Raw genomic sequence first — 14,661 nt, forward strand, 5'->3', positions numbered from 1 at the left:
CGATTTAGGTGAAGCAAGCATGTGTAAAGCATTTTAATGTAGAATTGCTTAATTTTGCTGAATTAAATACAAGTAACAAAGTAAACGAGTAACAAAAATATGAACACCACACAAGGGTTAAGTTTTGAAGTTTGGTTGGCGTGAGATTTGGGGGGGGGGGTGGGTTTTTGGTAGTGTGCGCGATGTGTGTTTCAGAACTTTTGAATCGGACAGTTCTTCGTGCTTGACACTCTGGCTGAAACTCCACCCTCTTTGACTAGGTCTGCCTAACAACAGAGCGATCTATATTCTGATTGGCTCAACCAGAGCACATTATAATATACAGCCGATGGATTGGCAAACCTGAGAAATACCATGTGTGGCGTGTGAGCGTGTGAACTCGCTGAGGTGCGTGTCACACGCTCAAAGCGTGAGACTTGAGAACACTGTGCAAACGTATCGCCTCTGGCTAACAGCACTGTGCTCCCGAGAGAGGGTGATTTTTCTGATGGCGGTGCTGAATTCGTCACAACACCGCCATGTGTTTTTTTTTTAGGGCTGTCATATCGCTGACATAATCTGTTCCTTGACTTAGAGTCTCTGTAAAACGCAAAATCCACCGGAGATCCTATGTAAACCTATAGTTACTTTCACAAGATACCTAACTAGATAGTGTAAACAGAATTATTTCATTTATTTCATTAATAAAAAATAAAATACTGAGATAATCAAAAGCTCTATTTGAATTCCTTTGGATACTGTTATGATGTCTAGCTTCTGAGTATCTGTACTCAGGCGTGATAAACCACAGTTAAGTTGTGTTTTAATTGGAGGAAAACACTTTTTCACAAAGAGACATGCAGATTTTGACTTTTTTCTCACTAAATAATGAAACTCTTTTTTTGTTTAAAAACTGCATTTTGTGTTTACTTCTATTGTCTTTGACTAATATTTAAATTTGGTCGATGATCTGAAACATTTAAGATTAAAAAAAGCATGCACAAAAAAAACAATCAAATCAATCAATCAATCAATCAATCAATCAATCAGTCAACCTTTATTTTCACTCAGGAATACATTGAGGGTGACCCTCACTTACAATGTTGCTGATCATTTACATTATAAAAGGGATTGAAAACATTTAATAAGAAATTAGAATTTATAAGGAATAAAATAGTAAAAAAAAATAAATAAAAGAAATACAAATTTTAAATATATATATATATATATATATATATATATATATATATATATATATATATATATATATACTTCTAAAAGACCATATAAAACACATAACTGACACATAAAAAGTAAAGAATTTATAAAATATAAAATAAAAACAGTAAAGGTAAAATGATAAGAATGATAAGAAATGATTAAAAAATTACTAATAATTAACTAAAAACGTAAGAATCAAAATATAAAACATTGGAACGAAACATTTAAAGTAATAATGAATAAATAAAACAATAAATAAAAATAATGATAAAAAAAAAACTTCACAGGCTTTCTAAGGGTGATTAGAGATTAAAAGTTTAAAATCATTCAGTGATCCCAGCGAGCTGAGCTTTAAATTTTCCTGTAACATTTCCTGTATAAATCATTAAGGAGGCAAACAGTTTTTCACATCACTGTATGAGTTTGTATCTGCTGTAGGTATGTAGTATGTATCATCACTGATTCATCTCTCTGGCAGTGTCTGATCTCTAGTCTTTGAACTCTATGACACTAGACTGTGGATCTTCTCTGAGTGCACAGTGAAGCACTTGTGTAAATAAGTCTGTATAAGATGGTCTGCTGAATGCAGGTAAATGTAAATGTGCTGTTATTCCTGTCTGAGTAATCAGACTCTGAACCTGAGCGTGAACTCACTGAAAGTGAACTCATGCTCAGTGTGCTGCTCTAAAACACCACTTCATCTCAATAGATTTAAAAGCACAGCAGGAAATGAGCCCAGAGACTCTGCCCAGCGCCAGCACGGGTGACTTTTTGGATTAATCTCTGTATAAAAAGGTCATTTATCCTCCAGTTAGGATTAGAACTAGAGCTGGTGGGCCACAGTGTTGTATTTGGTTACTGAAGAGATGCTTTAATTCAAAGTTGACCAGGTTTTTGTAGAGTCACCTGAAAAAGAGACATGTTTAGTAATAATAAGTTTCATTTACAGCTCTGGAAAAATGATAAAAGTCCCTTTTATAGGTTTATGTTTGAGTAAAATGAACATTGTTGTTTTATTCTATAAACTACAGACAACATTTCTCCCAAATTCCAAATTAAAATATTGTCATTTAGAGCATTTATTTGCAGAAAATGAAAAATGGCTGAAATGACAAAAAAAAAAAAAAAAGATAATGTAAGGTAAACAAGTTCATATTCAAGTTTTAAGAGTTCAGAAATCAATATTTGGTGGAATAACCCTGGTGGTTTTTAATCACAGTTTTTTTTTCATGCATCTTGGCATCATGTTCTCCTCCACCAGTCTTACACACTGCTTTTGGATAACTTTATGCTGCTTTACTCCTGGTGCAAAAATTCAAGCAGGTCGGTTTGGTTTGATGGTGTGTGATCATCCATCTTCCTCTTGATTATAGGTTAGAGGTTTTCAATTTTGGTGAAATCAAAGAAACTCATCATTTTTAAGTGCTCTCTTTTTGTAGAGCTGTATAATAACATTGCACTGCTTATCTACTGGCTATTTAAAACAATAGGACTGTTTAGAAATATGTAAAAAAAAAAAAAAAAAAAAAAAAAAACTAAACGTGGCAATTGCCATGAACATTGGTAAAAAAATAAAAAACATAATTTTTAATCTAGCAACTACTTAGCAACATCATAGCATCCGCCTACCTAGCTATGATTTAGCAAAAAACATAGCAATCACTTGGGATTCCGTAGGGACCACCTAGTAACACCATAGCAACCATGTGTGAAACATGTGTAAAACCTCCAGTGTTATAACCTGGTTATTTTAACCTGGAACACCATAGCATCCGCCCACCTACCTAACTAAAATTTGTGTCCAATCTCGAGGAACCGAACAACATAGAAAAACAGAAGTTTGTAAACTTTGATTGAACAAAGTCATTGATTGATTGATTGATTGATTGATTGATTGATTTTTATTAAAGATCTCATTCCATTGTTTTTAAAGTAATTTTTAAATGTCTAGTCGTGGTCTCTAGTATGAATAAATGAAATGTGAGCCATATTTTGTGAAAAAAAGTATTTAGGTGTTTCTATGAACTATCCCTGTGGCAGCGTGAATAACCCCCTCACTGTGGCCCCCTCAACCTAAGTTACCGCTACTAAAGAGTTCACTCTATATCATAAAATCTGATGTGAACAGCTCCCGTTTTGACCGGTGCTCTGTCCAGTTGTGCTACCTTGTCAAACTGTGCTTCCCTAGTGTTTATTTAAGGTCTTGGTAAAACACAGAATCAACCGGAGATCCGATTTAAACCTACAGCTACTTTCAATACAAGATAGCTAACGTTAACTAGCTCTGTAAACAGAAACTGTAGCTGTACCTTAGCTTTAGCTCCTAATGCCGTAGCCCGGGTTTAGCCCCGCCTGTGGGCGGTCCTGTGCCGAGGTGGGCGTGGCCATGAACTCACTGGTTGACACAGACACCCTAACGTTTCTCTGATCGAATTGTATTTCTGAGGATTTTCTTTTACTAGGTACTGCAGACAAGGGAGTCTAAAGAACAGATTCATATGTAGCTTCATTAACAACTCAGAGAGACCCATAGTATTTCACAAAGAACAAGAAAAAGTGGATTTTAGCAGAATGAGACCTTTAAGTGTATTTTGGTGTACACTGATTAATCCGAAGGATTGTAAACTTTAGTGATGTGGTGTTTATAGTCAAGTCTTGCTAAAATTTCTGCGCTTCACGCTCAAAACTCGTCCTCCCGTCAGCCTGAGCTCAGCATCTGCTCTCACACACACACACACTTATACACACGTCCAGCACAAACAGTCAACACTCAATTACAGTCCCCTGCTCCTCGGATCAGTGCGCTTTTCTCTCCGCCCTTTCTCTCTTTTGTGTTTTGAGACCAACTCAGTCTTTTAAGTTTTGAAAAAAAAAAAAACAAAAAACATGCAGTTGTGCCAACCAGAAATCTCTTGGAAGGACACGCCCAATATGCAAATAGTGTGCTCCATAGACCCCAATCAAATAAAGGGTCAAACTGAGCATGTGCAGAGTAGTTGGCATGGCCTCGACTAGGGTTCAACTACAATTAGTCAATTTTGTCAACACAGATTATTTATTTGGACCAACTTTTAACAAGAAACTAAATAAAGGGGTAATTAGTTTGCTATATTTTAGGGTGCAATTCAATATTTCTCATTTAGCTGACTTAAAAATCACATTAAGCAGAACACACGTCCAGCACAAACAGTCAACACTCAATTACAGTCCCCTGCTCCTCGGATCAGTGCGCTTTTCTCTCCGCCCGGCTGCGTCCGAACCGGCAGACCCTTATTTATCCGTACAGCGACAATTAATCACTCTCACTTATCATTTCCTCTCTAATAGATCAAACACAGCCACATGTACAGAAAGTACATCCAGATGAGGCTGTGAGAGAGCCAACGCAGGCTTGTAGCGTCCTGTAGTCCCTAATTACTTCACCTCAGAGCGTTCGTCTGAGACACCCTGACCTTACGGACGCCTCCAGAGACTCCCTGCTGAACTTTCTGACTTGAATTTCACTCTGGGTGGTTTTAAATTTATAGAACTGCCAGTCTGGTCTAGGATAAATAAGGGTGCTTTCACACCTGAAAGTCGGGACCGTGGTCCGAACCAAGGTTCATGTGTTGCTACATTGTATATATTTGGTCTGTTTATGTTTGTTTTCACACTGCAGTTTAGGAAGCGCACCAAAGAGCTTTGTGTGATACTCCTCCATCCTTTCATCATCACTTACGTATCGATGCGTTTTCCTTAACCTGACGCTGATTGGTTTTAGAAGGAAATGCGTCTGACGTTGGCGTGTTGACAATTCAGCGGGTGGATCATTCAGCAGGAAGCCTTTCCAGGATCAGGATAAAATGAATGAACAGATTCATTTAGTCTCTATAGTAGTGCTGCTGCTATTGTGTTTTTAATACCAGCAGCAGCAGCAGCAACTTCAGGTACAGAACTCTAGGTTAGTTCAACTTCGCCAAACTACCGTGCTCATCCTGAAGCAGCTGTACCACGGCTCATTTTTCCTGCAGGAAGGCAAAGTTGGATGGTCCAGTGCGTCCAGCCCCGCCTACTTTGTTAGCGTCATGCCGTCCAGTGCGCCCAGCCGATTCAGTGTCTTCCAGTCATATACTATTTAGTATCTTCTATAAATGATTCAGTGTATAGTAAAATGATAGTATGTACTACACTGTAAAAATAAAAAAGTTAAGAAAACTCAAGATATTAAGGCAACTTACTGCACTACATTTTTGTGTTTTGAGACCAACTCAGTCTTTTAAGTTTTGAAAAAAAAACAAAAAACATGCAGTTGTGCCAACCAGAAATCTCTTGGAAGGACACGCCCAATATGCAAATAGTGTGCTCCATAGACCCCAATCAAATAAAGGGTCAAACTGAGCATGTGCAGAGTAGTTGGCATGGCCTCGACTAGGGTTCAACTACAATTAGTCAATTTTGTCAACACAGATTATTTATTTGGACCAACTTTTAACAAGAAACTTAATAAAGTAAGTTGGGGTGATTAGTTTGCTATATTTTAGGGTGCAATTCAATATTTCTCATTTAGCTGACTTAAAAATCACATTAAGCAGAACAATTTTAAGTTTTGTTTTTTACAGTGTATGAATTATTCAGCATCTTCTATAAATGTTTCAGTGGCCATTAAAGTGACTCACTGTATACTTAAAATTATTCAGTAACTATTTTATATGATCCAGTATCTACTATAAATGATTCAGTTTTTTTTCTATAACTGATTTATTAACTATTGTATGACTCTACTATCAAAAACTATAATGAATTATTTAGTGTCTTCTGTAAAGGATTCAGTATCTACTATAAATGATTCACTGTTTACTTAAAATGATTCAGTAACTACTTCATATGATTCAGTAGCTACTATAAATGATTCACTGTTTACTTAAAATGATTCAGTGATTATATGATTCAGTATGTACTATAAATGATTTAATTTTCCTATCATTTATTAATTGACTACTGTAAATGATTCAGTGACGGTACAATGAATGACTCAATAACTATAATAAATGATTCAGTATAATGATTCTGTCTAAAATAATGTACCACTATTTTTGTCTACTATGTGTTTTTTTTTTAGAATCTTCAATAAATGATTCAGCATCTTCTAAAAATGATTCACTGTCCACTTTAAATGATTCAGTATGACTTTATATGATTCAGTATTGACTCTGAATGATTCACTGTATTCTTGAAACAATTCAGTAACTACTTCATATGATTCAGTATCTACTATAAATGATTCAATGTTTACTTTAAATGATTCTGTATGACTTTATATGATTCAGTATCTACTAAAAATGATTCACTGTATGCTAAAAATGATTCAGTGACTGCTTTATATGATTCAGTATCTACTAAAAATGATTCACTGTATGCTAAAAATGATTCAGTGACTACTTTATATGATTCAGTATCTACTATAATTGATTCAGTTTTTCATATATATGATTTATTGACCATTGTAAATGATTTAGTAACTACTATAAATGATTCAGTATGTATTTTTTTCAGAATCTTCAATAAATGATTCAGTATGTACTATAAATGATTCACTGTCTACAAAAATGACTCAGTAACTACTTTATATGACTCAGTGTCTGCTAAAAATGATGCAGTAATCTCTGTAATTGATTCAGTATATCCTACAAATGATTTATGATTGGCCTTTTATTAGTCTTTAGGGTTTAACTTGTTCAATGAATGAACTCCTCAGATCAGTGCCCCCCATCCCCCCTCCCCCTCCCTTCATTAAGGAGGTCTATACTCCAGCTTCTCCTATATCCTGTTTTACCTCTAAAGACCCCTTGTCCTTATATGTGGACGTTACATTCTGCCTCTCTGCACTGTGATACTTATTTTTTTAAAACATTGACCCTTTGGCATCATATGGAGACACTGCATATACCATCATGTGGTCACATGACAACGTTACACTTATTACATTGATTGTAAACAAGATGATGGGAATCCCAGTCAAAGGTTTCTACAGGCAGTTCAGACAGAAACATGCATACATTTTGTTTTTGGACTCATTGGGTCCTTCTTACCCAAATGGCAAGAATAATGTTTAAAAAAAGTTAATTTAGGTCCTTTTACTTAGAAAATAGCTAGGAAAAAATGAAATGCACACCATGCACAAGTCTGGGTCTCAAGAGGATATACTGTGAGGTAATATCAGCTCATATCTGACTGTGTGTGTTTGTCCCGCTGCAGAGGTGACGGATCAGGGCAGCCGGCGGGAGCTGAAGGCCGTCCCGTTCATCAGTTACCTGTCTGACCTGCTGAAGTCTCAGCTGCTGTCGGACGACCTGGTGTCCGGCGTGGAGATCCGCTGTCAGGAGAAGGGGGTGTGTCCCACGGCCTGTCACCTGTGCAGACAGGCGGGCCGAGAGAGCCCCAGCCCCACCCCCGTCCTGCTGGAGGTCAGCCGTATCGTACCCCTCTACAGCCTGGTGCAGGACAACAACACCAAAGAGGTGAGGGACACTAATTTCACCTTTTACACACTTATACTTTATACACTATAAGACTGTAATTACTGGAACAGCATACTGGGTTAATACAGTTCATTTTAATAGAGTATTAGCCCCACTACTTGCTTTATTCTCATACTGATATTTTTTTGATTATCAAACAAACTTTAATATCAGACAGAGATAACCTGAGTAAATATACCATATATAATCTAGCCCTGTGTAAAAAAAAAGGTTCCCTCTTAAACATGCAATCAAGATTCTTTGACATCTCTGTGGAGGAATTTAGTTCCACTCTTCTTTACAGAATTGTTTTAATTCATCCACAGCATCTTAATCATCCAGACTTTAACTAAACCACTCCTAAACCTTCATTTACTTTTATTTGGTGATCAATCTTCATTAATTGCACATTGCACCAGTAAGAGCAGAGTGTGAAGGTTCAATTAGCAGAGTAAGAGCACAGTTCTGCTCTAAATATTGCAATGCACACAACATTATGGGGGATATACCAGAGTTCATCTGTGACCAAGACAGCAAGTCTTTGTGATGCATCAAGAGCCACAGTATCCAGGGTAATGTCAGCATACCACCAAGAAGGACCAACCACATCCAACAGGATTAACTGTGGATGCTGTAAGAGGAAGCTGTCTGAAAGGGATGTTCGGGTGCTAACCCGGATTGTATCCAAAAAAACATAAAACCACGGCTGATCAAATCACGCAGAATTCAATGTGCACCTCAACTCTCCTGTTTCCACCAGAACTGTCCGTCACCACAATAAATTATTGTGCTCTAAAACCAGCTGTTTCAGTTTCATTGTTCAACCCCTGTATGTCAGGGTTGTTAATTCGCTTTGTTTCTGCATGAGCTCATATTTACAGACGTCAAATTATATATAAAAAAAAGAAAATCCAGAAGAATAAAGTGTAAGAATAAAGGAGCTGATCTAACTCTCTGAGCTTTTCACTGCATATTAGATTACAGCATCTGAAATGAAAACGTAAGATTAATGCATTAAAATAACCACATGCAGAGATTTAGCAGATTTAGCAGATTTACTGTTGTTTTACTGCACGAGCTGCTGTAATTAATTCTGCTTTCTCAGGAAATTAAACAAGTGCAGGAGTCTCTCTGCTTAAAACAGCCTGTAGGTGTTTTATTGCGGGTCGTGGCCTGGTCAGCGGCGGGGCGATGGTGAGTTGGGATGGTGATTAGAGTCTAGGCTGCAGGTCTGAAGTCGTGCAGCAGATGGCGTGAGCGGTTTGCGTGAGAGTCTTGGAGCTGGGGCACAGAGCATGTGAGGATAAGCACAAGAGATATTAAAAAATATATAATTGTACTTAAAACATATTGAGAAATGTCTAAGTATGCTGTAAATATACTAACAGATTTATGTATGTGTATTTGAAATAAATAGACTACTATGAAGTACACTTTTAGTTTAGTGTAATTCAGTATACTTCTAAAATACTTAATCCCAAATATACTTTTGTACAACAACACCTGTTACAGTAGTTCACTTAAATTTATCATGTAACTTTTTAGAAAGTCAATTAAATACAGTGTAATTACTACATTGGTAAAATGTTATAAAAATATATTTAGCTATTACATTAATAGAATGTAAAAAAATTTATTTCAATGCTCTGTAATTATAATTAGGAAAATATAAATATATTTAGGTATTACGTTAATAGAACAGTTAAAATGTATTTTAATGCCCTGTAATCATAATTAGGGAAATATAAATCATATAAGTAAATTATAGAATACAGTTTTAAATAAAACATTTAAATGTCAAAAAAAAAAACACACAATAAAAATTATAGTACAGTATATTAAAATATATTTTTATACCCAACAAAGTATATACTAGAAGTCTTCTACTTACCAAAGACAGTACTCTAATGTAAAAAATACATCACATATATATAAAACATCAATTCTTAATACATTTCTAATATAATAATATACCTGGTGTATAATAAATAGTGAGACAGTTGTAATACACATTAAATGTATTATAATTTTACTGTAAGCACATTTAAAATATGGAGTTACATACATGAAGTAGTTTAAATGTTTAAATGTTACTTAAGTATATTTAAAATAATTCCTTTATAGTACAGTTAAGTAAACTGCACAATTTAAGTAAGACCTTTTTCTTTTTTTTTTTTTTATACTGTAATTAAAGTATAATAAGTACAAAAAAACAAGTTGTTCTATTTTAACACTCTTTAAATATACTGATTAATAATAATGTGGCTACAAGAACACTTTAGTGCACTATAGTATACAGTAACTAGATTGCAGTTCCTGCAGAAACTGCGAGTGTGATTGCAGTGCTGGCTGGTATCTGTGGTGGTTGCTACGGTGTTGCTAGGTGGTTGCTAAGTGGTTGCTAGGGTGTTGCTGGGTGGTTGCTAAGATGTTGCTATGGTATCCGGGGTGGTTGCTAAGGTGTTGCTAGGTGGTTGGTAAAGTGTTGCTATGGTATCTGGGGTGGTTGCTAAGGTGTTGCTACGTGGTTGCTAAGGTGATGGGGCCACTCCGTACGACAATTGTATGAAATTCCGTACATCGCAGTGTTTCGTGCAGCATATTTTCAGAAAGAACTCAAGGTACCACTTTAAAATACTACCTTTATAAAAGGTTTATAAATGGTTTACAATTAGTTTATTAATGGTTACTAATTAATTAGTTATAACACATACATAGAAAGGGCAACAATATAGATGGCTGTGGGTTCACTATTTGACAAACAACGGGTCATTGTTGCTCTGTCTACGTATGTGTTATAACTGATTATTAATGATTTTTAAGGCATTTACAACCTAATTAGTAACAAATAGTAATAAACTATTTGTAAACCATTTATAAACCCTTTATAAAGGTAGTCTTATTTTAAAGTGGTACTGAACTCAATAAGTTCTATAGGTCCTCTATAGAGTTCGTTTTTGTATCTCTAAAATTGTGACGTACATGGGCGTGCAAAATTCTCCCCATTCATTTTCAATGGGCAAAAAAGCGCACATTTACGAAGTTTTTATGAAAAGTGTAAGTCCGATCGGAAAGCTGTATACAAGCCCACCATTCCCGATAAGGCCGCACGTTTTGTCTTTTGAACGAAGTTGATATCTCGAAAATTGCGGCACTAGTTAACCGGACAAAAAAATCCAGTGGAATAATAATAATAAGAACACTAATAATGCTTAGTATACTTTTTTTTATCTATTTTTTATTCACTAGGGCGATCCTCATCAAAGACTGAGAAATATGACATATTCCGCCTGCAGGGAGGGAGGTACTTATTCAATTAGCGGCCCCCTCGCCACTGTATCTTCTGAGTCACGCAGATATAATGAGGATATTAAATCGTGTTTGGAGCAGATTGCCATCGCTCTCGGTTTTTTTTCCGCATCATCCCTCTCTCTGCTGACGTCTAGGAGGATGCAATTAGCCAGCGTCTGTTTGTGCTGCGGCGTTGTGAGGCAGACACCACAGTGAGTCACAAACCAAATGGCCCGCTTTGGTCCGGCACGTCCCTGACAGCTTCAGAACCACAAGAGTGGGACCGTCTACCTGCTCGATTCTCCTCGGTTCTCCTCGGTTCTAGATTAATGAGTTTTGGTACACCTGCTCAATCATACAGTAGTTCCTTCTGAAATCAATGGTATTACAAAGAGTTGTATTATGTCTACTGCTTTCTTCAGAAAGTAGAATGTTTTACCTATACCCTTGATTTGGTTTTGAGCCATGTATAGGTTATACTGTATTGTTAGTCCATTTATTAGAAATTAGAATATCATTGAAAAGTTACTTCATTTCAGAAATTCACTATTATTTCTATTATTGTTGACGATTATGGTTTACAGACAATAAGAACCCAAAATCAGTGTCTCAGAAAATTAGAATATTATATGCAGTAAGACCAATCATATCAATATGCACCTTTGGCAGCATAGGCAGTGTGCCAAGTCCTGCTGAAAAATGAAATCCACATCTACATAAAAGCTCTTGAAACCATCACTGGTCCCTTGGTCCCTTGTTTTCCAAATAAAATGTAAAACTTGGAGAAAAAATGGAGATGTGGATTTCATTTTCCAGCAGGACTTGGCACACTGCCCACACTGAGTACCAAAAGTACCAATTAGTCTTATATAATATTCAAATTTTCTGAGACTGAGATTTTTGGGTTTTCATTGGCACATAAAATATGAGTTTACATTTTAAACTGATTTACTGAAACTTTTCAATGATATTCTATTTTTTTTAAATGCACTAGTAGTCTTTTTTTTCTGAAATCAAGGCTATAAATGAAACATATCCTGCTTTTGAGTTTTGAGTAATTATCTCTACTGTCCAGGAAAGATTGATTTCCACTAGGTGTTCTGTGAGGATCATATTGAATTTAGCAAAAAATACATGAACATTACTGAGTTCAGGATGTGGGATGCCAAACGTAATGAATCCAAATTACTGTAATTATTAATAATTAGGTATTAGGACATCAGCTCAATCATACAGTTCAGTTTCTTCTGAAATCAAGATTATTAAAATATTATTTTTTTGTTTCTTTTTAAATAACTCTACTGCTCAGGAATGAGGGCTTTCTACTTGATTTTGGATCATTCTATTGGCAATCTTTCTTTACAGGGAGTAGCCACGCTGTGTGTGCATTTGGAAACCTGTGTCAGCAGCAATATAATGGCCTATAATGCTCTATAATGGCCTCTATAATGCTCTATAATGGCCTAACATCTTATTTAAAGAACCATAATCAACTCAGTCGTTTAAAAAAAAAACAATTAAAGGAGTATCTCCTCCCAATGGATGACACTCGCAGATGCAGTAAAACGGGTTGTTTATTAAAATATCAGGCAGGAAAAAGGGTAGTCGTACAAACAGAGTTAGAGCACCGGAAAACAGAAGCAACGTAGGAATAACCATACCATGAGTGAGAGACAGTCCAGAGTTCAAACACAAGCAGGCCAACATCAGAGGTAATGCAAAATCGAAAAAAACGTGAAACAGTCCAGGTCATACACAAAAAATCCACAATCAGAGATAATCCAAAAATCGGCGTCGAGGAAAACAAAACAAGGTCATACACGAAGATAACAGAGACAAAAGATAGTAACGCTTAGTAATGAGGAAAATCCAACAATACCCGGCACAGAAGTGTGTGAGAGGTGTCCTTAAATAGTGCCAGACTAACATTCGGTGCTTCCTGGTTGGAGCAGGTGAGGTGACGTGTGACTAGGTGTGTGCGTGTCAGCGGGTGGTGCGTTCTGGGTAATGTAGTTGTTAGACTGAGAACCTCTGTCAGAGCTGGGTGCGTGAGAAACAGAGGAGCTAACAGCACCAGATGTGACAAAATCATTGGGTCAGTTGTTGTGTATATATATTCTTTCTTTACAACTCTATTCTGTGTTAATGTGAGTATGTATGTATGTATGTGTGTATGTGTATATGTGTATGTAGGCGTATGTATGTATGCAATTATTCTTTTTTATGATTTTGTTTGTAATTTAGAGGGAAAGTACTGTAAATAAGCCCCTATGGGCTTTCTCACTTTCCCTGCACATGTTTTTGTTTCTTACTTATGTAATACACATCCCTGTTTGCTTCCTTCTTTCACATATGTGTGCAAATAAAAAAATAAAAAAAATAAAAAAAAACAATAGGTGGAAGCTAAAGTAGCTGAATGCGGACTTTATTCATTAAACAGGGGTTTTGGATGTATTTAATTCGAAAGACCCCACACACATATCCCACAGCTCAATGCAGGGTTCTACAGCTTCTATAAGCATGCCAAAAGTCATGGGACACAATATTAGTCCCATGACTTTTGGCATATCAGGGTATATGTTGAGTGCAGCCCAAAATGCAGAATGCCTCAGTACGTGTCAGTAATAAGGAAAGGCTGGACAGCGAGGGAGAACATAGATCAATAGCAGACGGTCTCGAGTGGCAGACTGTCAATAGATAAACAAACAGAACAGCACAGAGTCCACACTACACACTCCACACACACACACACACACACACACACACACACACTCAGAGCAGACCGAGGGTCTGATGGATCAGAAGCTATTGAGATGAGGAGGGAGGTATTGATGTCTGAGGCTCTGGGGAATGATTGGTGTGTCGTCTGATTGTGTTTCTGAAGAGAAGAAGAATGGCAGTAAATGCTGATCAGATACAAAGAGCCAGAAGAATGCTCTTACTCATCCACAATAGAGCATCCTCCAGCCCCCAGCATGCTCAGCGTCCAGGAAGCATCACTTTGCGGTGTTTCCCAGATCCAGGCTCTGTTACATTGAGATAGAAATGCTCTATAGGCCAAATGAAAAAGACAGTGGCCTCCTAAGCCTCCTAAAACACATTATTATACCCTCATCTGAAGAAAACAATCAAAAACAGATCAGAAAACAAAAAGTCATTGATCATCTATCAGTCTGAAAAAGGTTATAAAGTCATTTCTAAAGATTTGAGACTCCAGAGAACCACAGTGATTCACTATTATTATTCACTAATGGAGAAAAAACATGGAACACTGGTGAACCTTCCCAGGAGTGACCGGCCGACCGATTGAAATTACTCCAAAAGGGCATGAAGAACTCATCCAGGAGATCCCAAAAGAACCCAGAACAACATTTAAAGAACTGCAGGATCTCACTCACCTCAGTTAAGATCAGTGTTAATGATTCAATTATAAGAATAATAAGAGACTGGGTGAAAATGGTCTCCATGAGAGAATTCCAATATAAAAAAACTTTGCTGACCAAAAACAACACAACCACCCGTCTCACTTTTACCAACTAACATCCTGATGATCTCCAGAACTTTGGGTAAAAATTCTTTACAGAACTGATGAGACAAAAGTGGAGCTTTTTGGACTTTTGGACTGGTGTAACACTAACACATTATATAAAAAAGAGCATCATACTGAACGTAG

The 14,661-nt window shown here is 36.5% G+C and overlaps 1 protein-coding gene across 1 annotated transcript in view; it reads left to right on the top strand.

Moving 5' to 3' along the window:
- Window positions 1-14,661, top strand: part of LOC103040661 (astrotactin-2) — a 1,082,674-nt gene that overhangs the window by 930,913 nt on the left and 137,100 nt on the right. The window contains exon 17 of the mRNA XM_049465818.1: window positions 7,435-7,697. Within this exon, the coding sequence (XP_049321775.1) occupies window positions 7,435-7,697 (263 nt within the window). The remainder of the gene's footprint in view (window positions 1-7,434; window positions 7,698-14,661) is intronic.

Source organism: Astyanax mexicanus, chromosome 1 (assembly GCF_023375975.1).
Source record: "Astyanax mexicanus isolate ESR-SI-001 chromosome 1, AstMex3_surface, whole genome shotgun sequence".
Taxonomy (NCBI): domain Eukaryota; kingdom Metazoa; phylum Chordata; class Actinopteri; order Characiformes; family Acestrorhamphidae; genus Astyanax; species Astyanax mexicanus.